General features: G+C 41.9%; 1 protein-coding gene across 1 annotated transcript in view; it reads left to right on the forward strand.

Annotated features, from left to right (window-relative positions):
* The window catches only part of PCNX2 (pecanex 2), a 314,554-nt gene that overhangs the window by 52,060 nt on the left and 234,713 nt on the right, over positions 1–27,781 (forward strand). The window contains exons 9-12 of the mRNA XM_040242736.1: positions 6,848–6,983; positions 15,056–15,201; positions 25,293–25,446; positions 25,533–25,565. Coding sequence (XP_040098670.1) covers positions 6,848–6,983; positions 15,056–15,201; positions 25,293–25,446; positions 25,533–25,565 — 469 coding nt within the window. The remainder of the gene's footprint in view (positions 1–6,847; positions 6,984–15,055; positions 15,202–25,292; positions 25,447–25,532; positions 25,566–27,781) is intronic.

Here is a 27,781-nt window from a genome sequence, read left to right on the forward strand (position 1 = left end):
AAGGTAAGCGGGCAGAAAGTTGTAAAAAAAAAAAAAACAAAAAAACAAGACACCTCTTTAGGATTCTCTTTGTTACATTAGCCAGAAGAAGTAGTGATCCCTGGTTTGCATCAGCTCAGCCAGAATGTGGGGCATGGATGTTAGTCAATTAGGTGGGCAAAATGTAAATATAAATTTTCTCAATATTAGATATGCCTAGTTTTGTGTTCCCCTCGGGCATGAGTTGAAAATGTTAACTCCAGTGATAGATATTCAAGATACGTACATAGCTGCTTCACTCTGTTGATCTGCATGAGAGAGTTATGTGTTACTGAGTTACTTGGAAAACTGCTGGCGCGGGGGTTCTTGGTGCCTTTGATCACATTTGTTCAGTTGCTAAGTCATGCCCAACTCTCTGCGACCCCATGGACTGCAGCGCTCCCGGCTTCCCTGTCCTTCACCTTCTGGAGTTTGCTCAAATGCATGTCCGTTGAGAGGGTGATGCCATTCAACCATCTCATCCTCTGTCGGCCCCTTCTCCTGCCTTCAATCTTCCCCAGCATCAGGGTCTTTCCCAAGGTCACAAAGAGGTGGAAATATCTGGAAAAAGCAGATGACCTTCCCGGGGTCTGCCTCTGCGAAGTTCCTGCTATTCCAGAATTCCTGTTTCCTCTCTCTCTTGTTTTTCTGTTGTTAATATCAGATCCTTTCACTGTAGTCCTTATTTTGTTTTCTTAGACACACTAGATAGATGAAATTTTCATCCAGGCGCAGAGTCCTAACAATGGAGGGTTTGTGAGGTTGACCCTAGAAAGACTTCTGTTTTCCCAGGCACTTTCTCTGAACCCTGGGGAAGAGGCCCTGCGGCTCAGTGGGAGTCTGTCTCCGTGGTCACAGCCCCGGCTGCCACACGGTGGCAGTCTCATCCCGTGCTGGAGGCCCTGGCCAGCGCTCAGGCTGGTGCTCTTTTTCTCAAATGCAAAGACGAATTTTGCTGTCATATAAAAGAAGAGTTGTTTGCAGGCTTTAAAACAAGAATCCCTGTTCAAATTCTAAATAACAGGTTAGAGTTTCCCAAACAGTGCTTCTTTATGTAAAGATCCCACATCTTGCACATGTGACTGCGGCTTTCATCTCCAGGTTGCCCCTCTGGGTGACTTGTTCCCATGGCCCCCAAGTAAGCCCATAAAACAAGGAAGGACAGGCAGAAAAAGAGAGGCCCTCTCCCTCAGGCCGGTAGCCTGTAAGTTTTGAGATGTGGGGAAGATGAAGAATTTCAAGGACTTCTTTCTACATCGGTGGGAAAATGTGTTTCAGTTATTTGTTGCTTACAGAAGCTGGGGTGAGTGAAAACCTGGAGAGTGCAATATAGTACAATGTGGTCACTGTGAGTTTGAAACCCAACTCTGTCTATAAGAAAGTGCACCATTCTGGCCCCTGGTTCATCTTTATTTCCTCCTGTGGCTTCTCTTTTTGTAATTTCCATTAATCACTGTTTCTGCTCTTGGTATAAGCTTGATCTAGTTTAAATTTGTATATCTATGCCACAGGGCTTCCAGGTGGCTCAGGGGTAAAGAACCAGCCTACCAATGAGGAGACACAGGAGATGTGGGTTCTGTCCCTGGGTGGATCCCTTGGAGGAGGAAGCGGCAACCCACTCCCATACTCTTGCCTGGAGAATCCCTTGGACACAGGAACTTGGAGGGCTACAGTCCATGGGATCGCAAGAGAGTTGAACACGACTTAGTGACTAAAAAACAACAACAACAACATCTATGTTATAGCTCTGAACCAAACTAGTTGACCAGAGATTAACCAGAGAGCAGGAAAATCTAGACCAGACGTGCAAGTTCAGCGCTATTGTAGTTCAGAGTGTAATTACTACAGGGTTGGAATATTTCCATTTCCATTGCTATTGTAGCGGCGGAAATAGCTCCTGAAGCTTAGCATTTTAACATTATATTTATTAATATGGGGGAAGTCTCTAGCCTTAAGTTAATGAAACAGAGACTTCTTTGGAGATTTAAAAAAAAATGAAGTATAGTTGATTTACAATGGTGTGTTAGTTTTAGGTGCACAGCGAAGTGGTTCAGTTATTATATATACATATATTTTCCAGATTCTTTTCCTATATAGATTATTATAAAATATTGAGTAGAGTTCCCTGTGCTATACAGTAGGCCCTTGTTGATTATTTATTTTATATATATAGTATTACTACCAAACTGCTAATTTATCCCTTCCCCCAACAGAAACTTTTTAGCTGATTCTAAATCTAAACAGCCCATAGCTAAGATCAGGAGAAGAGAAGAGACAGCAGATAGTCTGAGAAGAGATACAAGAAAAGGAAGGTTGGATGGGAATTCTTGGAGGGTTGGTAGGAAAAGTCCTGTCCACTGAGTGCTTTTTGTGACATCATAGCCTCATTGGTTCTTGAGTGGAAAAGCTGATGTCCGTGGTTCACTTCAACTTCTGGAGCCCAGAAAACTATGCCAGATGAAGAAGATACATCTTTTCACCCCTGGAAACAGCGTTACACATCTCCTAGTAAAATAGGAAACCTTTATACACATAATAAGGCAGGTTTTCTGGTGAGGACACACCAGTCATAAAGCTCAGAAAAGAATCCCTCTTTATATCATCATGATTCACCTAAGACACTAAGCTTCTATAAAAGAGGGTAGCTAAGAGGAGCTTGATATGCTGTTTGAATCTGTCTTTACTCACAGAAAAAGATTAAGAGTAAGTTGAGGGCAAGGCACTCTTCCCTCATTGCTGCTCATAAAGACAACTAGAATTAGTATGTTATTTGTGTGAAAAATATAGGGGCCAGTTTGCTGTGTCATATGAGAATGTGCAAAGTCATGTCTTACATCAATAGAAGGAAATAAGAAGGTTATTAAAGGTATAGTTATTAAGCGACTAATATATGAGAAGCACCATACCCAGTCTGTTTTAATTCTTACAACAATCTCTATGAGGAAGACATCTTCCCTATCTTATAGGTGAGGATTTTAAAAAATTATTTTACTGAATTATAGCTAATGTATAATGATGTGTTAATTTCTGCCATACAGCAAAGTGTTTCAATTATACATACACATGCATTCTTTTTCATATTCTTTTCCATTATGGTTTATCAGAGGATACTGAGTATAGTTCCTTGTTCTGTACAGTAGGATCTTATTTATAGGCGGATTTGAGGTAGGAAGTCAACATACTTATAGTCACAGACTGTAAATAGCAGAGTGTGCGTAGTTGCTCAGTCATGTCCGACTCTTTGTGACCCCATGGACGTCTCTTGTCCATTGGATTTCTTAGGCAGAGATACTGGAGTGGGTTGCCATTTCCTCCTCCCAGGGATCTTCCCAACCCAGGGGTCGAACCCGTGGTTCTTGCATATCCTGTGTTAGCAGGTAGATTCTTCACCAGTGGCACCACCCTGCTGCTGCTGAGCCACTTCAGTCGTGTCCGACTCTGTGCGACCCCAGAGACAGCAGCCCACCAGGCTTCCCCGTCCCTGGGATTCTCCAGGCAAGAACACTGGAGTGGGTTGCCATTTCCTTCTCCAGTGCGTGAAAGGGAAAAGGGAAAGTGAAGTCGCTCAGTCGTGTCCGACTCTTTGCGACCCCATGGACTGCAGCCCACCAGGCTCCTCCGTCCATGGGATTTTCCAGGCGAGAGTACTGGAGTGGGGTGCCATTGCACTACCCTAGTTCTGCTTAATTCTGGAACTCATCCAAAAGAAATGGCTTTCACAAGAAAAATAATGTTATCTATTGTTATTTTTATTTTGCCATCAGAAGCATGCTAAGCAATATGCAACCAATTCAGTGCTTTCTTTTGGACCATGTTTCCTGGCAGAAGAAGGTTGCTCTGAAGTAACTGTTAACACCTTACCCAGTAGTCTGTTCGTAGTTTATTTCAGTTGGCAACAGAGGGCGCTGTACACTAGAGTTTCTCACATTTCCATCCTGCCCCTGGCTGTTTATAGTCATCACCTACATTACCTACAGTGAAGTCAGATTAATCTTTTGGGTTTAGTGAAGCTTTGGCATTTGCTGAGTTTGGGGTTTCTCTGAATTTGTATTAACAAGATCTTTCCAATTCTATTGTATTTAGCTATGAGATGACAGAGGTGTAGTCCTCAGAGGTTTCTATACAAAGCGCAAAGGTTTGAATGAACATTGTTTTTATACATCCAACTTTTTTTCTCTATTAGTGATAGACATTACACCGCCAATATGGACAGGAAGCAGAAGGACTGTTTATGGAACAATCATCCATATAATAGAAGGATAGGATTTTTAAGTTTTCAAAATCCATGTACTTATCCCACATGACTCGTTTCTCAAGCCCTGGTGTTAACATACAATATTTCCTAAGTGGTTCTTTACAAGGAGGCCTTTATTGAATGTGTCATCAAATAATCATAAATCATGTTTCAAAACTGTAGAGAAATCTGTGTCTTTGTGCGCGTGCATGTGAGAATAATGGATGTATTTTAAACACTGTTCCTGAAGAGTATTTGTCTGTTCATGAATACAGTAGTAGGGAGTTGGGAAAAAGAAAGATCTAAAAACTTGTCAGAGGCTTTGTACTGAAACATGAGACTAGAAATCAGGAGACATTACCACTCAGCCATAAAAAAGAGCAAAATAATGCCATTTGCAGCCACCTGGATGGGCCTAGAGATTGTCATACTGGGTGAAGTAAGTCATACAGGGAAAGACAAATATCGTATAATATCATGTATATGTGGCATCTAAAAAAATTATACAGATGAATTTATTTGTGAAACAGAAACAGATTCACAGATATAGCAAGCAAACTTCTGGTAACCAAAGGGGAAAACTGTGGTGGGGATAAGTTAGGAGTTTGGGATTAATATATACACAGTACTATGTATAAAATAGATAAACAACAAGGACTGACTGTATAGCACAGGGACCTCTACTCAATATTGTTTAATAACCTATATGGAAAAAGAATCTAAAAAGAACATATATATATTTGTTGTTGTTGTTTAGTTGCTAAGTCATGTCTGACTCTTTTGCAACCTATTGACTACAGCTCTTGAGGCTCCTCTGTCCATGGGATTTCCTAGATAAGAATACTGGAGTGGGTTGCCATTTCCTTCTCCAGAGGATCTTCCCAACTCAGGGATCGAACCCAGGTCTCATGCACTGTGGGCAGATTCTTTACCACTGAGGCACCTGGGAAGCCTTATATAACTGAATTGCTTTGCTGTACACTTGAAATTAATACAGCATTGTAAATCAACTATACTTCAAAAATAAATTAATTTTTGAAAAACTGAAAAAAAAAGTAGAGAAACTTGCCTGTGAGCATCCTTATCTGTGGCCACCACCCCTTTGTTCCATAGTAGCCTCTTAGAGCAGTGTTACACTCCTCTGCCAAAACCAGGGCTGGCCAGAGTGAATGGAGTTCCCACGATGGGCATGAAGTGACCAGGATTTACTCCAGGGGTCAGGGAGGGACTTCACCTGTTCTGGAGCATACAGTCTTGGATGATTGAATAAAACTAGGGTTCCATGAGCAGGAATTCTGTTAGAAATGGTTGTAGATGAGGCGACGGATTGTCTCCTCAAAGTTATGGGTGCCTTGCTAGAAAAGCAGGTGGAGAAGTATATTCTACTTGTTGCTTTCTGAGCCAAAGGGAAAATGCCAAGCTTGAGTTTGCTTAAAGAGTTCTATTAATTTTAGTCCTGTCAGTTTATATGCAATTAACAACAATACAGTTCTTTAGATACAGATCACAGCTAGCTTACTAATGTCCTCTTTTACAACTACCTGAGGCATTTCTTTGCTCTGCTCTGTACTCTCGTTGCTTTGGGCGGAGGTGGGGGTGAGGAGGAGGTGCGGACAGTGTTGGGGGTGAAGGAGGTAGCAGAGGTGTTAGACCATCTCTGTTTCTTCCTGATGAGGGTCTTGGGAACGATCCCGCTCACTGTTTATTGTTTGTGCAAAATATGAAGCTAGAGACTGTTGCTACCACCTCCCCTTCCACTAAACATATAGAAAATTGAGATCATTGTCTCTAGAACACCAAGTGTCCGCCTGCTTATCCCGCGACACCCGATATCTCTGGACAACCTGAGTTACTTGAATGTGTGCCAGGTGACCGCCCTTCTTGCTGAAGGTAGCATGGCACACGCAAATGTCAACTTAGAACACTCATTGTTATTGTTGTTCAGTCACTAAGTTGTGTCGAACTCTTTGTAACCCCATGGACTGTAGCATGCCAGGCTTCCCTGTTCTTCACTGAGTTTGCTCAAATTCAAGTCTGTTGAGTTGGTGATGCTATCTAACCATCTCATCCTCTGCTGCCTTCTTCTCCTTTTGCCTTCAGTCTTTCCCAGCAGTGGCCACAGGACTGGAAAAGCTCAGTTTTCATTCCAATCCCAAAGAAGGGCAATGCCAAAGAATGTCCTAACTACTGTACAATTGCACTCATTTCATATGCTAGTAACGTTAGGCTCAGAATCCTTCAAGCTAGGCTTCAGCAGTACGTGAACCAAGAACGTCTAGTGTACAAGCTGGATTGAGAAAAGGCAGAGGAACCAGAGATCAAATTGCCAACATTCGTTGGATCATATAGAAAAGCAAGGAAATCCAGAAAAACATCTACTTCTGCTTCATTAACTACACTAAAGTGTTTGACTCTGTGGATCACAACAAACTGTGGAAAATTCTTAGAGATGGAAGAGGACCTGCTCATGCAAGGTGGAAAAAACTTACTTGCAACCTCCATTAAGGACCCATGCTGTCCTTGTGTCTGGTTGTAATAAATAGCTGATTTCCAGTACTTCCGGGTAATCAAAGTGTTTGTTTTGCCCATCCTCAGAGACTTGCAGATTAGCTCCTCCAGTACCACAACTTCTGAGAGTCAAGATCCTTCTTCTGGGGACCCTGCAGTCAGTGCTCTTCAACAACAGCTGTTACTGATGGTGGCTCGGAGGACCCAGTCAGAAACCCCACGGGTAAGTCCCAGCATCACCGTTTGTGAATGTTCCAGAAGCAGGGGTCCTGAAACCTGTTTCCAGGTGGGTTTCCCTATCAGAATTAGTCCAGTCTTGTCCTGAGTTTTACGTCAGAGGGTTGTGGTTACATCACTTCATGGTAGTCTACTGGATGAATGTGAAAAGAGACCATTTAGATAACATACCATTTAAATAATACCTTTTCATTGATGCTAATGGGTTATTAGTCTTGATTGTTCTTCCAGTGTATTAGAAATTGATTTACATTGATCTTTTGTTGCTGAGTTGCACAAATTCCACAAAACCTCACTTGATTGGAATGGCTTTTTCTCGCTGCAGGGTTTGGGAAGAAAATATCTAGATATTTATTAATTTATTATAGCCTTATAATTTAGGCATGCAGAAATTTTGAAAGAGAATCTTGGCCTGAAGAGAGACTTTATTCATGGAACAAATGACATGATCATCAAGCACTTAAAAGATGCATCTTTCCATTATTTTACCAAGAGATTTACTTACTGATGTTCATTCACTGATTACCTCACTTTTAATGAGACTCTGTAAGACACAGAGCAAAGGATTCAAAAAGAACATGGGAGGAAAGACATAGAACCAGTCAAGAACTTAGAGCCACACATTCTATCAGGGCATTTTGGGGAATGGCTATGGAGAAGGCTCCTTAGAAGAAAGGACACTTGGGCTAGACCTTGAAGGAAGGTAGATTTCAGTAGGTGCAGATTGAAAGACGAGGGCTATAAATGGGATACTGTCAAGTTTGTGTAACATTTCTTTACTGCTCTGCTTACCTTCTTCCTGACCATGTTTTGATTTCTTCTAGAGAATCTCGCCTACAAAAAGAAATACAGTAAGTCCCGTGCATACAAATGTGTTCTGTTCTGAGAGTATGTTTGTTAAGCCCGATTTGTTCATTAGTGCAACAGTTAGCCTAGGCACCCAACTAACACAGGTGGCTATACAGTACCGTACTACAATAAGCTTGTAATACTTTCCACACAAATAATACATAAAAAACAAATAAGTACAAAAGTAAGGGTAACATTTTTAATCTTACAGTGTAGTTCCTTGAAAAGTACAGTTATTGTGCAGCTGCTCAGTCGTGTCCGACTCTTTGCAACCCTGTGGACTACAGTGCTTCCCTATCCTTCTCTATCTCCCCAAGTTCGCTCAGAATTCATGTCCATTGAATCAGTGATGCCATCTAACCATTTCATCCTCTGGTCACCCCCTTCTCCTCCTTCCCTTAGTCTTTCCCAGCATCAGGATCTTTTCCAGTGAGTTGGCTCTTTGCATCAGGTGGCCCAAGTATTGGAGCTTCAGCTTCAGCATCAGTCCTTCCAGTGAATATTCAGGGTTGATTTCCTTTAGGATTGACTGGTTTAATCTCCTTGTAGTCCAAGGGGCTCTTAAGAGAGTCTTGAGAGTCAGCCAGCACCACAGTTCCAAAGCATCAATTCTTTGGCACTCCAGTCATCCTTATGGTCCAGCTCTCACATCCATACATGAGTACTGGAAAAACCACAGCTTTGACTATATGGACCTTTGTCAGCAAAGTGATGCCTCTGCTTTTAAATATACTGTCTAGGTTTGAAAAGTACAGTAGTGCAGCACAACAGTTGGTGTTTCTTAGCAATACCAGCTATAGCACCGCTGCTTTTACACTGGCTTCCAGACATCCTGGGCTTGAAATAGATAATATATTACTGTACTCCGTACAGTTCAGTAAAGTACACAAAAGCACAGCCACTTGTAGAGGATGCACTCACGTGATAACGTACACCAGACACATGAACTAACTTACGTGATTGGACGTGTGAACGTGCATTTACATCTTTGAAAGTTCACAACTGGAAGGTTAATATGTAGGGGACTTAGTATAATAGTTCTAGATTCAATTTCATGATTGCTTAACCAGACTTTTTCAGAAGAAGCTTGCTGGTAATTTACACATCCTTGTTCAAATGTGCAGAAAAAATGTTGTGCGACTTTCTAACTGACCACGTGTTGTTCTGGAGTCCTTATTTCTGCTGTGCTGTGTTTAGTCACTCTGTCATGTGTGACTCTTTGTGACCCCATGGACTGTAGCCTGCCAGGCTCCTCTGTCCTTGGGGATTCTCCAAGTAAGAATACTAGAGTGGGTTGTGATGTCCTCCTCCAGCAGATCTTCCTGACCCAGGAATCGAACTGGGGTTTCCTGCATTGCAGGTAGATTCTTTACCAACTGAGCTACATTTCTAAGTAAAATTGTAAAAGATTTTAAGTTTTACTCTATGTAGGTATACATGTGTGCTGCTGCTGCTGCCGCTGAGTCGCTTCAGTCGTGTCCGACTCTGTGTGACCCCATCGACGGCAGCCCACCAGGCTCCCCCGTCCCTGGGATTCTCCAGGCAAGAACACTGGAGTGGGTTGCCATTTCCTTCTCCAATGCATGAAAGTGAAAAGTGAAAGTGAAGTCGCTCAGTCGTGTCCGACTCTTCGCGACCCCATGGACTGCAGCCTACCAGGCTCCTCCGTCCATGGGATTTTCCAGGCAAGAGTACTGGAGTGGGGGGCCATTGCCTTCTCCAATACATGTGTGCTAAGTTGCTTTATTTGTCTGACTCTTTGTGACCCTGTGGACTCTAGCCTGCCAGGCTTCTGTGTCCATGGGATTCTCCAGGCAAGAACTCTGGAGACTCAGGTTCAATCTCTGGGTTAGGAAGATCTCCTGGAGATAGAAAGGGCAACCCTCTCCAGTACTCTTTCCTGGGAAACCCCATGGATAGAGGAGCCTAGTGGGCTAAAGTCCATGGGGTCTCAAGAGTCTGACTTGACTTAGTGACTGAACAACAACTGTGAGGTTTTGAGAAATAAAGGTAATATATGGCATAGTTATACTTTTAAGAATCAGTGGCAATTATTAATATCATCAAAATGCTTATTGGTTATGGGACTCTTGAAGATACCATTATTTTCTCTCTTTTATTTTTATTTTAAAAAATTTTGTTGAAGTATAGTTGATTTACAATGTTGAGATAATTTTTGCTGTACAGCAAAGTGATTTAGTTAGGTATATAGATATATTCTTTACATATTCTTTTCCATGATGGTTTATCGTAGGATATTGAATATAGATTCCTGTGCTATACAGTAGGACTTTGTTCTCCATTCAGTCCATATGTAATAGTTTGCGTCTGTGGAGGAGTTATGGGAAGTTTGAGGATTAGAGAAAATATATGACAGAGTTATACTTTTAAGAATCAGTGGCAATTATTTTTTTCCCTTTTTAAAATTCGTTTCTTTTTTAAAAATTGAACAATTTTAATTGAAGGATAATTGCTGTATAGAATTTTGTGGATTTCTGTCATACATCAACAAGAATCAGCCATAGGTACACCCATGTCCCCTCCCTCCTGGGCCTCCCTCCCATCTCCCCCGCATCCCACCCTTCAGCCTGTCACAGAGCCCCTGTTTCAGTTCCCTGAGTCACACAGCAAATTCCCATTGGCTATCTATTTTACATATAGTATTGAAATTTCCATGTTACTCTCTCCATACATCTCCCCTTCTCCCTCCTCCCCTCCCGCCATATTCTTAGATCTGTTCTCTATGTCTCTTTTTCTATGGCTGCCCTGAAAATAAATTCATCAGTGCCATCTCTTTAGATTTCATATGTATGTGTCAGTATACAATGTTTATATTTCTCTTTCTGAGTTACTTCACTCCGTATAATAGGCTCCAGGTTCATCCACCTCATTAGAACTGATCATATATATTCCTTTTTATGGCTGAGTAGTATTCCACTGTGTATATGTACCACAGCTTCTTTACCCATTCATCTGTCGATGGACATCTAGGTTGCTTCCATGTTCTAGCTATTGTAAATAGTGCTGCAGTGAACTCTGGGGTACATGTGTCTCTTTCAATTTTGGTTTCCTCAGGGTATATGCCTAGGAGTGGAATTGCTGGGTCATATGGTGGTTTTATTCCTAGCTTTTAAAGGAATCTCCATACCATCTTCCATAGTGGCTGTTCCCTCCTTCCATCAGTTTCTGTTCCCTCCAGTAATGCCAAAGTGTTCCCTTGCCTCCACACCCTCTCCAGCAATTTATTGTTTGTAGACTTTTTAATGACGGCCATTCTGACCGACGTGAGGTGGTATCTCATTGTAGTTTTGATTTGCATTTCTCTAATAATGAGTGATATTGAGCATCTTTTCATGTGTTTGTTAGCCATTTGTATGTCTTCTTTGGAGAAATGTCTCTTCAGGTCCCTTTCCCACTTTTCGATTGGGTTGTTTGCTTTGCTGGTACTGAATTGCACGAGCTGCTTGTATATTTTGGAAATGAATCGTTGTCAGTTGTTTCCTTTGCTACTATTTTCTCCCATTCTGAGGGTTGTCTTTTCACCTTGTTTGTAGTTTCCTTTGCTGTGCAGAAGCTTTTAAGTTTGATTAGGTCCCACTTGTTTATTTCTGTTTTTCTTTCCATTACCCTAGGAGGGGGGTCATAGAAGATCTTGCTTTGATTTATGACATTGAGTGTTCTGCTTATGTTTTCCTCGAAGAATTTTATAATTTCTGGTCTTACACTTAGATCTTTAATCCATTTTGAGTTTATCTTTGTGTGTGGTATTAGGTAGTGATCTGATTTCATTAGGACATAGCAGTCCAGTTTTACCAACACCACTTATTGAAGAGGCTATCTTCAGGGGCCATTATTAATATCATCAAAATGCTTATTAGTTATGGAACTCTTGAAGAGACTATTTGTTTTTTAATTTTCATTTAAAGTTTTTTGTTGACACATAGTTGATTTACAATGTCGTGTTAATTTCTGCTGTACAAAAAGTGATTCAGTTATATGTATTCTTTTTCATACTCTTTTTCCATTATGGTTTATCACAGGATATTGAATATATTTCCCTGTGCAGTAGGGCCTTGTTTCCCATCCATTCTATATGTGGTAGTTTGCATCTGTGGAAGAGTTACTATGAGGTTTTGAAGATTAATGATAATATATGGCAAAATTATGCCTTTAATAATCAGTATTAATTGTTAACATCATCAAAATTCTTATTAGTTTTATAGAACTCTTGAATTTTTTCAGGTGGCTTGGGGGAAATACAGTTCTATTGTCTAAGACACCCCATTTGTGGTCCTTCATTGTGTTAGCCCTAGCAAACTAACACCAAAGTCAAATCATTTTTTCTTTGTATTAAATTCTGAGATGATTTTCATTTAAGCAGCAATAAATAGCTCAATATGCCAGAATATTTAATAAGTTTTGCAAAAGCTGTAGACATAGTCTTCATATGATTTTTTTTATAGTGACCTTCCCTAAAACTACTATTTAAAAGAAAGTATTTTCTTACTATTCAAAAGAATGTTGTCAGCTTCACTGTTGCTTATCCTTGACATGTTTATACATCATGCTAAATTCCCACATCACAGAATGGTAAACCCTACTCAGCCGGCACACGTGTTTTATTTCTTACTTGCACTCTTAGTTCATGGAGCATAAAGGGAAAGGATCTCTTTTGAGAGGAAGATTTACTCTAAATTACAAATATCACTGGGCTTCCCTGGTGGCTTAGACAGTAAAGAATCTGACTGCAGTGTGGGAGACCCGGGTTCGATTCCTGTGTCGGGAAGATCCCCTGGAGAAAGGAATGGCAACTCACTCCAGTATCCTTGCCTAGAGAGTTCCAGGGGCCGAGGAGCTGGCACACTGCAGTCCATGGGGTCACAAAGAGTCAGACACAACTGAGCAAGTAACATTTTGACTTTCATAAGTTCATTGCCATTAAAAGAAGGTGCTGTTCTTGCTGACAGGACAGCAGGAAGTTTCCTCAAGGCTCTCTTTTCTGTTGGAGTCAAATTCCAGACACAAGCAGCACTTATAATCTCACCTTACCTCTAATAATACAGCCAATCCATCCTGTATATTGTCAACCTCCATATTACCTTCACAATGGATCAACTTTCCCTTGAAATGCTCTTTGTGTTAATATTTTATAGTCTGAATAACTCTTATGCTCCATAGCTGTCAGGGAATTAGCAGCTGGGAACAGAGAGATGGGGAAGTCAGCCTCCTAAGAGGGTTCCACAGGGTCTCCAGTGAGGCAGATGTGTGGCCCTTATGCATGCCAGGTGTTTTGACATCAGTGACTTTCAGTGAATTAAGGAAAAATTATGCAGTGTGCCCAAGTATGACCTTCTGCTTTGTAAGTCTGAGGGGAGTGAATGAGGCCACGGAAAGGCAGCTCTGCCTCCACGGCTGCTCTTCCATGCTGTCCTCCTCCCTTAGCTTATCTCGGCCCTTCTTCTCGGTCTTCTGCGTCTTATGCTGCTGTTCAGCCACCAAGGCGTGTCCGACTCTTTGTGACCCTGTGGACGGCAGCACGCCAGGCTTCTCTGTCACTCACCATCTCCTGGAGTTTGCCCAGGTTCATGTCCACTGAATCAGTGACGCCCTGCAACCATCTCGTCCTCTGTTGCCCTCTTCTCCTCCTGCTTTCAACGTTTCGCAGTATCAGGGTCTTTTCCAATGAGTCGGCTGTTCGCATAAGGTGGCCAAAGTATTGGAGCTTCAGCTTAGCCTACAGGAAATTAGAGCCTACTGAAAATCCTTTTTGGAAAAATATAGGACGAAAGCAAAAAAATAAAAATGCAAGCTAGCATAATCCACCAATTCCACTTTTTGGTGTATATTCAAAGAGCCTAATGCAGGGAATCCAACAGATATTTGCATGTGCGTGTTCACAATAGCGTTATTCATGATTGTGAATAGTGAATATTCCACCAAGAGGTGGATGCAACCCAAGTGCCTGTCGACAGATGAGTGAGTAAACAAAATGTAGTCTATCCATAAAATGAAATTTTACTCAGCCTTTAAAAAAAAAATTTGACACCCGAAACATGATAGAACTTGAGATCATTATGATAAATGAAATAAGCCAGTCACAAAGGAATGATACTCTTTAATTCCACTTATAGGAGGTACCCAGAGGGGTCAAATTCCTGGAGACAGAAAGTAGAGAGTGGGGAGTTAGTGTTCAATGTAGACAGAGTTTCAGTTTTGCAAGATGAAAACATGAATAATATGAATATTATTGCTACTGAAATGCATACATACAAAATGGTTAAGATATAAATTTTAAATTATGTATTTTTTTAACCACAGTTACAGAAAAAAAAAAAGCAACCCCACAGACTAGAAATAGAAGGTCTGCAGGGGGCTGGGGCTCATTAAATATTTGTTCAGCAAATGAATGGAGACTAATTTTTTTCAAAATTGAATTCCTTTCCACTAGATTAGATCCAATCAGAGATGAATTTGGGGTGAAAATGTTTTAAATCTGAGATTAAATTCCTCCACCTGTTTCTGTTTTATTGGTTTAATTTTTTTTTTTCTGACAAATATTTCAGGTCTTATATTGGGCTTCACTAAGGACCTACATACTGTGAATGAAAATCTTTTTACTTAAAAAAAATTTAAATATTTATCTGGGTATTACATTAAATAGCATACCTTTCAAAGATTATGTCGTTTAAGGCCTTTTTTTGAATTCTGATCTTTCATAATAATTACTTTCATGGCAGTTTCCTGGCCTGACAGTAGTATTTTGATATGAGTAGCATAATTTTAATGTCACCTTATAATGACATTGAAATGTATTGGTAAGAAAGACCTTTTCTGCAATAAGGATCTACTGTATAGCATAGAGAACTATACTTGGTATTCTGTGATAACCTATAAGGGAAAAGAATACAGAAAAGAATGAATATATGTATATGTATAACTAAACCACTTTGCTGTACAACTGAAACTCACATAACATTGTAAATCAATAATACTCAGTACAAAAAATAAAGCTGGAAAAAAAAAGACCTTTTCTGTTGATCATTATCCTTTTGTTAGGGTGCCCATTTTTTTTTTTTATGGACTATGTTGGTTTCCATTTCAGAATTTGAACATCTGCTTTTGGTACTTTTAAATCAGGAGGCTTATTTTTATGACAATAACACGTCTATGTGAAACCCTCTCTCTGTTTTTTCTTTTGGTATCCAAAAGCATCTGAGTCGGGATCTGGAAGATTCATCCTCTTCTTCCACACAAGGAAAGTTTAACCGAGAGCAGTTTTACAAGTTTATCATTTTCCCTGGGAAGTGGATTAAGGTCTGGTATGATCGCCTTACCTTGCTGGCATTACTGGATAGGTAAGCCTCCAGGCGAGTGGGGCGTGGCAGAGTGCAGCTTGCTTGCTGATAATAAGCAGTGTGGCCTCAGGCTGAAATTCTCTGGGGCTTTTCCAAGGTGTCCACTTTTTGTTCTGCAAACCCAGAGTCAGAGCAGTGAGATCCTGACGAATGAAGAAATTGTCATTGAGCGGTGAAAATGGGAACTAAGAGAATTTGGTAACATGGTTTAGTGTTAAGGTTTGGGACAATATTATGCCTTGGTCTGCTCATCTTTTGCCAGTTTTTGTAGGAGAGCCTGCAGCTGCCATGTTGAGGGCAGAGGATGTGAGGTGTGAGGATGTGGCGTGGGGAGGAGAGGAAGGACATGGCGGGGGAAGGAGTGATGTCTCGCCCTTTCCTTTCAGGACTTGGGTTCTAAATACTCTGTCCTATACTTTGGATGCTAGTCTTTCCTTTAAAGCCTGTTACTCTTTCTCACCACTATTTCTCAAGATGCAGTGCTGTGGGGTAGGAGCTGAGGGTACTGGGTGGGGAGGTAGAGGCAGGTGGCAGGGGTCAGACTGAGTAAGGCATGATGGAGTTGGGGACCAAAGAGGTCCATTTCCATCCCCCTTGGGGTATACAGAAGACCAGATTGTAATCTTTTTTAAAATAATGTTTTTATTAAAATTTAAAACTTTACTCTGCAAAAAGACAGTATAAAAGAATGAAGAGACAAGTCACTGACAGAAAAAACTGTTTATGAGACTTCCCTGTGGTCCAGTGGTTACGACTTCACCTTGCAGTGCGTGCGGTACAGGTTTGATCCCTGGTTGGGGAGCTAAGATCCTATATACCTTGTGGCCAAAAAACCAAAACATACAACAACAAAAAAAAACAGAAGCAATCTTGTAACAGATTCAATAAAGACTTAAAAAATTTTAAACTTACAAAACACACATCAGATATATATCCAAGATATACAAAGACTACTTAAAGTTCAATAATAAGAAAACAACCTAATTTTAAAATATGGGCTAAAGATCTGAAGAGAACCCTCATCTAAGTAGACATCCAAATGGCAAACAAGTACATACAAATAGGCTTATCATTTTATATCACTAGAGATTTGCAAATTTAAGCAACCATGAGATAGCACTATACACGATGAGAATGTTTAATCAAACAAAACTGACAATAGCAAATGCTGGAAAGAATATGGAACAAAAAACCCTTTGTTCATTGCTGGGAAGAACAGAATGGTATAGCTAATTTGAAAGACAGGATGGCAGTTTTCTAAAGTAAACAGTTTTACCATATAATTCATCAACTGTACTCCTAGGTAACTACCTAACTGATTTGAAAACATCCACATAAATACTGCATATGAATGTTTTTAATGTTTGTATTTATAATCATTAAAAACTAAAAGGAACCAGGATGTACATCAGTATGTGAGTAGATAAACTGTGGGGGCTTGCCTGGTGGCTCAGTGATTAAGAACCCACCTGCCCATACACGAGACGTGGTTTTGATCCCTGGGTCAGGAAGATCCCCTCGAGAAGGAAATGGCAACCCAACTCCAGGAGTCTTGCCTGGGAAATCCCATGAACCGAGGAGCCTGGTGGGCTACAGTCCATGGGGTCGCAAGAGAGTCGGATATGACTTAATGACTAAACAATAACAACAATGAATTGTGATATTCACAGGTTGTGGGTTTGGAGATTCGGATGCTATTACTAATGGTGTCATCAGAAAACACAGGAGTTTCACAGTTAAATGCCAGTCAGTGGGGTAGTGGGAAGGCTGGTTGCCTGCCTGGCTGTTGTGGGTCCCCCAGTGACTACTTGTTATCATAATGTCTTAAATGGTGTGATCACATACTGAAAAACTATAGTCATGCAAAATTACAGCAGTAAATTTCAGGACCCACAAGTCAGGGAAGGGAGTTATAATGGTGTTTCTAACAATACTATGTTACCCCAGGGGCACACACTTAAGATGGAAACTTCATACTTAACTAAAATAATTCAAGATAATACAGTCTGATGGATGAGAAGTGTTTTTGAAATATTCATTTAAAAAGAAATTATTAGAAGTTGAACTAACTTGCCTTAACCCTTCATATTAAATACAAATATTTCTATGGATTTCTGGGTTTGTTATTTTAAAATCCACTCACTGATGAAAATTAGCTGAAAATCCAGTGAAGATCTAAAAAATGATGATGATTATCATCTTGTGAAGGTTATAGTGTTAAATCATTTTAATCACCTCTCTTGCAAGTTACGTGCTAAGTCATGTCCGACTCTTTGTGACCCCATGGACTGTAGCCCGCCAGGCTCCTCTGTCCATGGGATTCTCCAGGCAGGAATACTGGAGTGGGTTGCCATGCCCTTCTCCAGGGGATCTTCCTGACCCAGGGATGGAACCTGTGCCTTGGTAGTGGCATTTATCACTACCTCCGGTCTCCTGTTAAATGGGGGTAATCTATTGGGTTGGCCAAAAAGTCAATAAGATGTTATGGAAAACCCCCAGAAAACCATATCACAGGGAGGAAGTGAGGATCAAACCAAATTAATGATAGAAAGAGTTCTTTAAATATTAGTTGTTGGGACGATCCCCTGGAGAAGGAAATAGCAACCCACTCCAGTATTCTTACCTGGAAAATCCCAAGGACAGAGGAGCCTGGCAGGCTACGGTCCGTGGGGTCACAGAGTCCGTTATTAGTATTACTTGGAATGTGGCCCAGAACCCAGAAAGAAGAAAAAAATTTTTAATGAAATAAATGATCGTAGCCAAAGTGTGTGTGCTAAGTCACTTTAGCCGTGTCCGACTCTCTGTGACCCTGTGCACTGTAGCCCACCAGGTGTCTTTCTAGCCAAAGTAGATGTCAAATGCAGACACTGAAACTTTAGGCCCTTAGAAAGGAGAGATCACCCTGTCTTCAGAGCCCATCTAATCCTACTCTCAGTCATCCACCTGCGAGCTTGGTGATCTGGTTTTCTAGTTGGCAGTCAATGAAGAGGGGAGGAAGGGGCGCCATGACTCCCAGCTGACAGCGAGGAAGGAGGAGGGAAAACCCAGAACCCTGACCTAGAAACACCGAGCAGCTTGGGACCTTTGTGTGGAGAGGGCAGCCCCGCCCAAGGACTGTGGAGCAGCACCCAGCACATCTGGGAGCTTTGTGAAAACACAGATGCCCAGGTGTGAGAAGTCAGCACCCCAGCGTGGCCTGGGGCTCAGCACACCTCCTTAGCTCACCCGGTTAGTTCAGTAATGATGTGAAAGGTCTGTTTAAGAAAACAGGGATTCACACGATAGATTACGTTTTTGACGACCGGAGCTGTTTTTTTATTTGAAAATGTATACATAAATTACCCTGGATATTCATTGGGAGTATCTAAAGTCACATGGATGAGAGAACTTGAATTTACCAAGTGAAAGCTTGGAAAGACAACACATATGTAATAGAAAACAAACTTATAAGTGTTGGCAGAAACTGGAAGAATTTGGTGAATAACAGGCAATGAAATCAGACTAGTCGCTGCCCTGAACTCCCCCAGGTTAAGGACTTCTGTTTGACGTTGTTTAACTTTTTTCTGGGATTCAGGCGCATCTTCCTTGAATGTGTTTCCTTATCCTCTGATCATGGTAGCGTCCTGGGTCCCTATGATCACAGCCTCTTCTGTTTGCCTTCAGTTTGCCATCCAGTCTGCTTAGATATTTTCAGACTCGTCTCTCTTTTCTTTTATCATTTTCTCTTCCTTTCCCTTCTGCTATTACCTCATCTTGCAAAACTCCTAGGTTTTCTTTTTCTTTCACCAGTTTATCAGGTTAACATCTAAAACAAAAAGCTGTCCATCTAAGCATCATTTCATTCATTTATTTGTTCATTCAACGCTTAAAAAAAAAATCAAAACACCTACTCCACTCTAGGCTCTATATGGAGCCCTGGGTATAGAGCAATGAATGAAACAGACATACTTTCCCTGTGCTCAGGAGGCCTGGCTCCACTGGGGGAAGGGGGCTAAGACAGCACACGGTCCTGGGTGCCATGGAAGACACCCCTGAAGGCCTGAGATAGAGGAACGTGGGGGAAGAGGACACAGATGTCAGGATAGGTGATGACAGAGGCCTTATCTGAGGAGGAAACTCACAGATCTGAGATACAGCAGGGAGCCAGGCGTGTGACAAGCAGGGGCAAACTTGCCATCGTCACCGTCGCGAGGATGTGCTCTCATGTCTCCCATCCTTACAAATCCTCTGGACCGCGTTCCCCCAGCTGCTGTCCCGTTTCTCCAGGTTTCCTTGCAGAGGAGCTCCTTGAAGCATTGCATGTTAGTTTTTCCCCCAGTTTCTCCCCTCCCATTTTCTCATAACCCCCTTGCATTCAGTCTTCTGACCCCAGGACCGCGTGGAGCCTGCCCTGGGCCAGGTCATGGTTGATCCTGTCAGTCATGTCCCTGGACTCTCATTCTTGGTTTACTCTCTTCTCTCGTTTCCAGGGCTCAGCCCTCTCTTGGTTTTCCTTCTGCCCTGTTGGTAGCTCCTTCCTGGTCCCCTTTGCAGGTGACCTCTTCATGTTGGTGTCCCAGGAGCTGCTCAGCCCTTGGTCTTTCTCTTTCTACCCGCTTTTCTTTAGTGATCACATTTAGTCTCATGGCTTTAAATCCCACTAATCTGCCAGTGACCAATTTCTGTCTCCACCCTGGACCTGTTGCCGGAGTTCTTTACTTGTATATCTAACTATGGGGTTGACATCTCATAATCAGAGTTGAAACTGAGCTCTTCATCTCTACCTCATCCCGGGTCTGCTCCACCTGTGGTCTCCCCCACTTCAGTTGATGACCACCTTATCCTCCCAGCTTATCACTAAAAATCTTGGCATAATCCTTAAATCTTTCCTTTCACTCCCGTGTTCAATTTCTTGTAGATTATGTTTCCTGCTCCTTCAAAGGTATCTACTGCGGCTTCCACCTTTAATGCTGCCACCTTTCTTTGAGCTCTTTTCATCTCCCATCTGGGTTACTGTAAGAGCATCAGCTGCTCACACCCATTCTCCCTGGACACTATTCTTTTTCAAGATTGTACTGATTGATAATAGTTGATTTACAGTGTGGCATTCATTTCTGCTGTAAGGCAAAGTGTTTCAGTTATCCATATATATTCTTTTCCATTATGGTTTATCTTAAGATATTGGCCAAAGTTGGCTGTGCTGTACAGTAGGACCTTGTTGTCTGTCTGTCCTGTATAAAATAGCTTCCATCTGCTAATCCCAGACTCCCAATCCATCCCTCCCCGACCCCGCTCCCCCTTGGCAACCACTGGTCTGTTTTCTATGTCTGAGTCTGTTTCTCTTTTGTAGATAAGTTCATTTGTGCTGTATTTTAGATTTCACATATATGATATCATATAATATTTATCTCTCTGTTTGACTTACTGCACTTATGTGGTAATCTCATGGTCCATCCATGTTGCTTCAGATGGCATTATTTCACTCTTTTTATGGCTGAGTAGAATTCCATTTTAGATATACCACATCTTCTTTATCCTTTCATCTGTCAGTGGACGTTTAGGTTGCTTCCATGTCCTGTCTGTTGTAAATAGTGCTGCTGTGAACACAGGTGCATGTATCTTTTTGAATTATGCTTTTCTCTGGGTTTATGCCCAGGAATGGCATTGCAGGATAGCTCTATTTTCCGTTTTTTAAGGAACCTCCCTACTGTTCTCTGGAGTGGCTGCACCAATTAACATTTCCCCTAGTATCTCCCTGTATACTATTCTTAACAGAACAGAGTGTTAGTTGCCTCTTGGTCTTCCTGTTGCTCACCACACCAGGCCCTCTTCCAGCCTGAAGACCTTTGCCCTGGCTGTTCCCTCCATCTGGTGCGCTCTTCCCTCAGATAACTGCACAGCTGGCCCTTTTGTCTTTCAAATGCTTTTTCTTAGAGAGACTTAGCCTGACCTTCCTGTTTAAAATCCATCAGGTCTCTGTCCACACACTCATAACTCCTCTCAGCCTGTTCTTCTCATTTTTCTGCTGCACGAATGCTCTTCAAATAGTCTACCATGTTCTTACTCTGTGCGTGTTACTTATTTGACGTCGCTGCCCACTGGAAGGGAGGCTTCATGAGTTTCATTCGCTGATGTATTCACAGCACTTCTGCTACGTGGACAAATGCGTCAGCTTCCCTCAGCAAACTCCTTCCCAGTTTCTGCCGTTATGAGCCTTTCCCCCAGATTGAAAGCTTAAAGCCATCTTTTTTCTTCCCCTCTCTTATGGTGCATAACCCGTTCAATCCGAGTCTTTTCTGCCCTGTTCTACTTTGTGACTCAAAGTCACGTGTCCCCTCTAATTTCCCAGGTGTGCCACTTTCCCAGGCTCTGGTTACTTCTCTCTGGGAGTACTGTTTATCGTTTCCCCTTCAGTGCCTCTTGTTAACCTCTGCAAGATAAATCTTTCCAAAGTATAGCCTTAATCATGACACCCCTTACCCAGTGAGCAAACTTCTTCACCAATATTTATGAGGAACCGTGGGAGGGGAGTGATGGTGGGGAGGTAGAGGGATGGAGTCCTGGTGGAGGAGGACCTGGGAAAAATTAATTTTTAGGAACTTTAGTTTTTCTCTCCCAAATAGAAGAAGTTTATTTTTTTTATTGAAATTTTTGTTTTATTTCCTAAGCCTTTAAAAGATAGTCTTAGATAGATACTTCAAAATATTATGAGCAAACTAAAGAATACATAATGTATTTTATAGGCCTGAATTGGATAAACAAATATATTTAGCTCTATAAAAAGTACATAGTAGAGAATAAAAAATACATAAATTTCACTTTTCACCAAATATTTGTTGTCCCTCCCCCAGTTTTTAAAAAAGGTTTCAACATGAGCATCTTAATATCTGAGTTCTTTACATTTCTGTACTTCCTATACCTCTTGGTTGCCTGATTAAAAAATGGGAAAAAATATGAACAGATTCCTCACTAGAGAAGATATACAGATGGAAGGAAAATAAATGTGTGAGAAGATGCTCCACATTGTATATCATTAGGAAATTATGAATTAAAACAATGATGAGATGCCACCACACACCTATTAGAAAGTGAATGTCACTGACTCGTATCTGACTCTTTGCAACCCCATGGACTAGGCCAGAATACTGGTCTGGGTAGCCTTTCTCTTCTCCAGGGGAATCTTCCCAACCCAGGGACTGAACCCAGGTCTCCTGCATTGCAGGCAGATTCTTTACCAGCTGAACCGTAAGGGAAGCCCAAGAATACTGGAGTGGGCAGCCTATCCCTTCTCCAGCAGATCTTCCCGACCCAGGAATTGAGCCAGGATCTCCTGCATTGCGGGTGGATTCTTTACCAACTGAGCTATCAGGGAAGCCCCCTATTAGAAAGGCCCAGTCCAAAACACTGATAATAGCAAATGCCAGCAAGGGTGTGGGGCAGCAGGACTCATGTCATCGCTGGTGGGATTACAAAATGGTACAGCCACTTTGGAAGACAGCTCGGCAGTTTCTCACAAATTAAACACACTAGTAGTACAGTTTGACCTACCAATCATGCTCCTTATTTCCACACAAAAACCTGCATTTATAGATGCTTTATTCATAATTGCCAAAACTTGGAAGTAACTGTCTTTTGATAGGTGATGGATAAACAAATTGTGGTATTGTCAGTATTATTGAGCAGTAGAAAGAAAAGAGCTATCAAGCCACGCAAAGACACAGAGGACCTTTAATGTGTATTACTGAGTGAAAGAAGCTAACCTGAAAAGGCTGCATACTGTATGATTTCATTATGAAATCTGGACAAGGCAGAGCTATGGAGACAGTAAAAGGATGAGTGGTTACCAGGGGTTAGAGAGGATGGATGAATAGGCACAGCACAAAGGATTTTTCGGGCAGTGAAAATACTCTGCATAATACAATAATGGTGGATATGTATCGTCACAGCATTGTTTAAACCCATAGAATGTCCATCACCAGAGAGCAACCATAGTGTGACTATGGACTTTAGTTGACAGTGATTTGTCAGCGTTGCTTCCTCATTTAAAACCCATGTAGCACTCTAGTGGGAGATGCTGATGGTGGGGGAGGGTGGGTGTATATTTGGAGGGAGGAGCTATGTAGAAACTCTTAACACTTTCTCCTCAATTTTGTTGTGAATCTAAAACTGCTCTAGGGACTTCCATAGCGATTCAGTGATTCAGACTTCACCTTCAAAGGCAGGGAGTAGGGATTTGATTCTTGGTTGAGGAGCTAAGATCCTACATACCTCGTGGCCAAAAAACCCCAAACATAAAGAACAGAAGCAACAGTGTAACAAATTCAATAAAGACTTAAAAAATGGTTCACATTAAAAAAATCTTAAAAAAAATAAAGTTGCTTTAAAAAGAAAATCCATTAATTAAAGAAAACATTCAGGAGTGCCTGAGCATGCCAAGGATGAAGTAGCCAACTATTCCTGTCTAAAAATGATCATAATTTAATGGGAAAGACCAATAAGTACATGGACAAAAAAAGGCAATATAAGATAGCTCAGCTGGTAAAGAATCCACCTGCAATGCAGGAGATCCTGGTTTGATTCCTGGGTCGGGAAGATCCTCTGGAGAAGGGATAAGCCACCCTCTCCAATATTCTTGGTTTGCCTTGTGGTTCAGCTGGTAAAGAATCCTTCCACAGTGCGGGAGATCTGGGTTCAATCCCTGGGTCAGGAAGGTCTCTTGGGGAAGGAAATGGAAACCCACTCTAGTATTCTTGCCTGGAAAATCCCATGGATGGAGGAGCCTGGTAGGCTACAGTCCATGTTGTCGCAAAGAGTCGGACACGACTGAGCGACTTCACTTCACTCAGAATTCTAGTGATTAGTCCATCTAAACTCTTGCCCTTGGGGTCCACAGCATCCTCCCTTTCAACTGTTCCCTCCTATAACTCCACCCCACAGCCCCTCCTCTCGTAGGAGCCTTCCACCTCTGATGTCAGAGTCCCAGCCTCAGTTCGTTCTTCACGTCCCCTCTGTGTGCTAAACGGCTTCAGTCCTGTCCAACTCTTTGCAACGCTATGGACCATACCCCTTCAGGCTCCTCTGTCCCTGGGATTCTCCAGGCCAGAATACTGGAGTGGGTCGCCATTTCCTTCTCCAGGGGATCTTCCTGACCCCGTGATTGAACCTGGGTCTCCCTCACTGCAGGCACTTTTTACCGTCTGAGTCACCAGGGAATTTGCTTTCCCCCTACCTCCATCCAGTGTCTCCACATCCCCTCTTGCACTTTGATGGGTCCACTTCCTCCCACTAGCAGCCCTCGTTGCCTCCCCCATGATCCTGCCTTTAGCCCCTTTATATCAGCATCTTGACACTCCCTTTCTTGTCCCTTTGCACACCCACTGATAACACCCCCCGTCTGGATGAGCTCATCTCTCTGCCCCACACCTCTCATGTGGTGTCTCCGGAGAGATTACCCAGTGACACGCTGGGGTCAGACCCGCTGCACTGACAGGTCTCTGGCTGGAGCTCCTGGCCTCTGAAAAGGAGCAGCAAATTCTGGCCACTGTGACTGTATGTGGAAGGGATTGCCCGCTTTAGTCAAGTGTAATGTACCCCCTTCCTCCACTTAATGGAGTCAGTGGAGCTCCTTTTCTGAAACACATTCCACTGTGGTGGATGGAATAATTAACAGTCTTCTCCCAATAAACCTGGTTTAATGGCCAGGGACACCCAAAGGGATTATATTTCACTTGTTTCAATAACAGAAAATGGGAGTTAAATATGGCTTTTTAAAAAATGTAGAATGCAGTAATAATGCAAGAAAGAAAGGAACTGTAAAATCTTGTTACCAAACATAAAAGCTTGGGATAAGTACTCTCTGCTGTCAGTCATTTTAGAAGCATGCACGTATTCTCCGGATAAAAACAGACAACCTTACATTTTATTCCCTTTGTTTTTTTAATTTTAATTTTTTAAAATTATGAAAGTGTGATAACACATTTACAGGAGACTAGGAAAATACACAACAAGATTATGTATAGTTCCACTATATGTTACAATTATTTTTTAAGTAGATAAATTAAAAATTTTTAGATGGAGTTTCAATATTGTTTTTATTTGTTTATTTTGCTCAGAACTGAAGATGTCAAGGAAAATGTGCTGGCAGTTTTACTCATTATCCTGGTTTCCCTGCTTGGATTTCTGACATTGAACCAAGGCTTTTGCAAAGACATATGGGCGCTCCTCTTCTGCCTCATCATGGCTAGCTGCCAGTATTCCCTGTTAAAGGCAAGAACACATCTAATTCTTACCATCACTAATGTAGCCTTGAAATCATGAGGTGATGACCCAGACACTTCTGATTTGTGTTCTAGAGCGTCCAGCCTGACCCTGCCTCGCCGATCCACGTGAGTGTCCACTAACAGGCTTGTCTGGTCTGCGTGCATTGAAGATGGGGAATGGCCAAAATCAACTCAAATGTATACAGCAATATACATGTATATTGAATGTAAAATGGAAGTGTTAATGCATGGTGGTCAAGTTCAGGGGAGATCTGAGGCTGTGATGGGAATGGTGGTGGGGAGGGGCCAGGATGGGGACCAAGAGTGCGTGGAGGGCCTTTTCCATCTCATTGAACTCATCTCAGGAAAGATGTTGCAGCCAGTGGGGAAATTGGCAGAGTCTGCAGTCAGGCTACTTGTGTTGGTTTCCTGGTTCTTGTATCTGAATGTTGGACCCTGAATGAAAAGTGAACTCTCCATGCCTCAGTTTTCCTGTGTGTGAATAAGGATAGTAGAAATGCCTACGGGCGTTGAATTAATCCAAGTCATGGGCTTAAAACAGTGTCTGGTATATAGAAATTGCTTCATAGATGGTGGCTGTTATTGGAAACATTGGTTATGTAAGCACAAATCATTATTCTTTTTACATGAAGCTGATCTCTTCCTATCCCACACTTTCAAGTGTATCGTTACCTTTTATCTCATCATCTCCTCCCCAGTACCGGTCTCTTGGTGCTCTGGCATCCCGCCTTGAGCTCAGAAGCACTGTAGCACCCGCTGACCAGGGTGCACGCTCCCCTGCGGGGTGGTGGGTCCAGGTCTGGCACCGTCCCTACTGGGACCCCAGCCACATGCCTTTGCACCAAAACCACTGCTTGGTGGATGTCCCAGCTCTTTGAGAAACCTTCCTTCCTCTGTTATGGTAAACTCCTGTGAGTCCCTGAAAATCCCATCCGATGAAAGAAAACTTGACCTTCCCGCTATTGTGTTTTAAAAAAGAAATTCATATCCAGGATTTAGGAGTGATCTCAAGTCTGTGATAGCTCATATTTAGCTCATAGTAATTAAGAAAAGCTTATAATTGGCTGCTCACCTGGCATACGTTGCTATCTTGTTAAATTCCTCTGTTCCCCATAATTGGTTTACATGGAATACATCTTCTTTTGTCCCAGCGTCTGAATGTCAAGATAACGAGAAACAGCGTAATTAGGGTATCACAGATGTATTGTTGTGATTATTGTCAAGAATCTGGGTTAGGGGGTGTGAGCAGAGATGCTCAGCCCTGTGATGTTGTGTCCCAGCCCACCCCAGATGCGGCACTGCCATCCTGCTGCTGTAAATAAGCCCTGCTTCCTAGTGACAGCGCTTGGGTCACTGTCTTTCTGGGTGACCCGGGGGAGGGGTGTAATAGGCTATTAAACATTCATTTTCTGCATGTGCTCTCACGAATGATACTGCCAGAGGTGAATGGTGAGAACAGCTGTTATCATCCCTGTGGATTTGTAATGACCGTTTGTAGGACCCCTGGGTCACGGTTCTAAGTTGGAGTTGTAGCGTCTACATTGATCCAGTTCCTAGAGGACTATACCCAGCTGCTCTTCCTTTATCTGAGCAAGCATGTCACAGTGAGATAGGAAACAGTGACTCCTCTTTCTGTCATCGGAAGTCACAGTCAGACATCAAAGTCTGTTTATTGTAATTAATATGCTTACACAGATTGCTAAGTAGATTAGTCCTGATTTGAGTTAGCATTTCTAACTATTACAGCGAGGAAAGAAAACATGGTAGGTATAAAATATTTCCTCTTGCAATGTGGCTCAGCCATGTAGACATTTAGAAGACTGACTTACTGTGTAGTAGAGAAATGGTTCTGTGCCTGCCACCAGCCCTGGCTAAGATTCTTTCATCATCAGTGGCTGTCACATAAAACAAAGTGCTTTAAAAAAAATTTTTTTTTAAATTTTGGATTGGAGTATAGCTGATTAACAATGCTGTGATAGTTTCAGGTGGACAGCAAAGGGATTTAACCATACATATACATGTATCCATTCTCCCCTAAACTCCCCTCCCATCCAGTTGCCACTGCAGTGCTGTTCAAAACTACATTACTTTGTTCGTTCCCAGGCAGTGGCTGTTCAAAAATGCAGTCAATTCTTGTTCTTCAAGTGATTGATTTTTCTTCTTTGTTTCCTTCCAGGAGCACAGAGGTGGCAAATTTTGAGCAAGTTGTTAAAACCAGAAGATAGCATAATGCATTTTTTTTTTTGCATAACACTATGTGTTTTAGACAGAGTTGCAGAATTAATACTGGCATGCTAGTAGATATGGTACCATCAACCCTG

This window comes from Oryx dammah, unplaced genomic scaffold, assembly GCF_014754425.2.
Source record: "Oryx dammah isolate SB20612 unplaced genomic scaffold, SCBI_Odam_1.1 HiC_scaffold_6, whole genome shotgun sequence".
NCBI classification, from domain to species: domain Eukaryota; kingdom Metazoa; phylum Chordata; class Mammalia; order Artiodactyla; family Bovidae; genus Oryx; species Oryx dammah.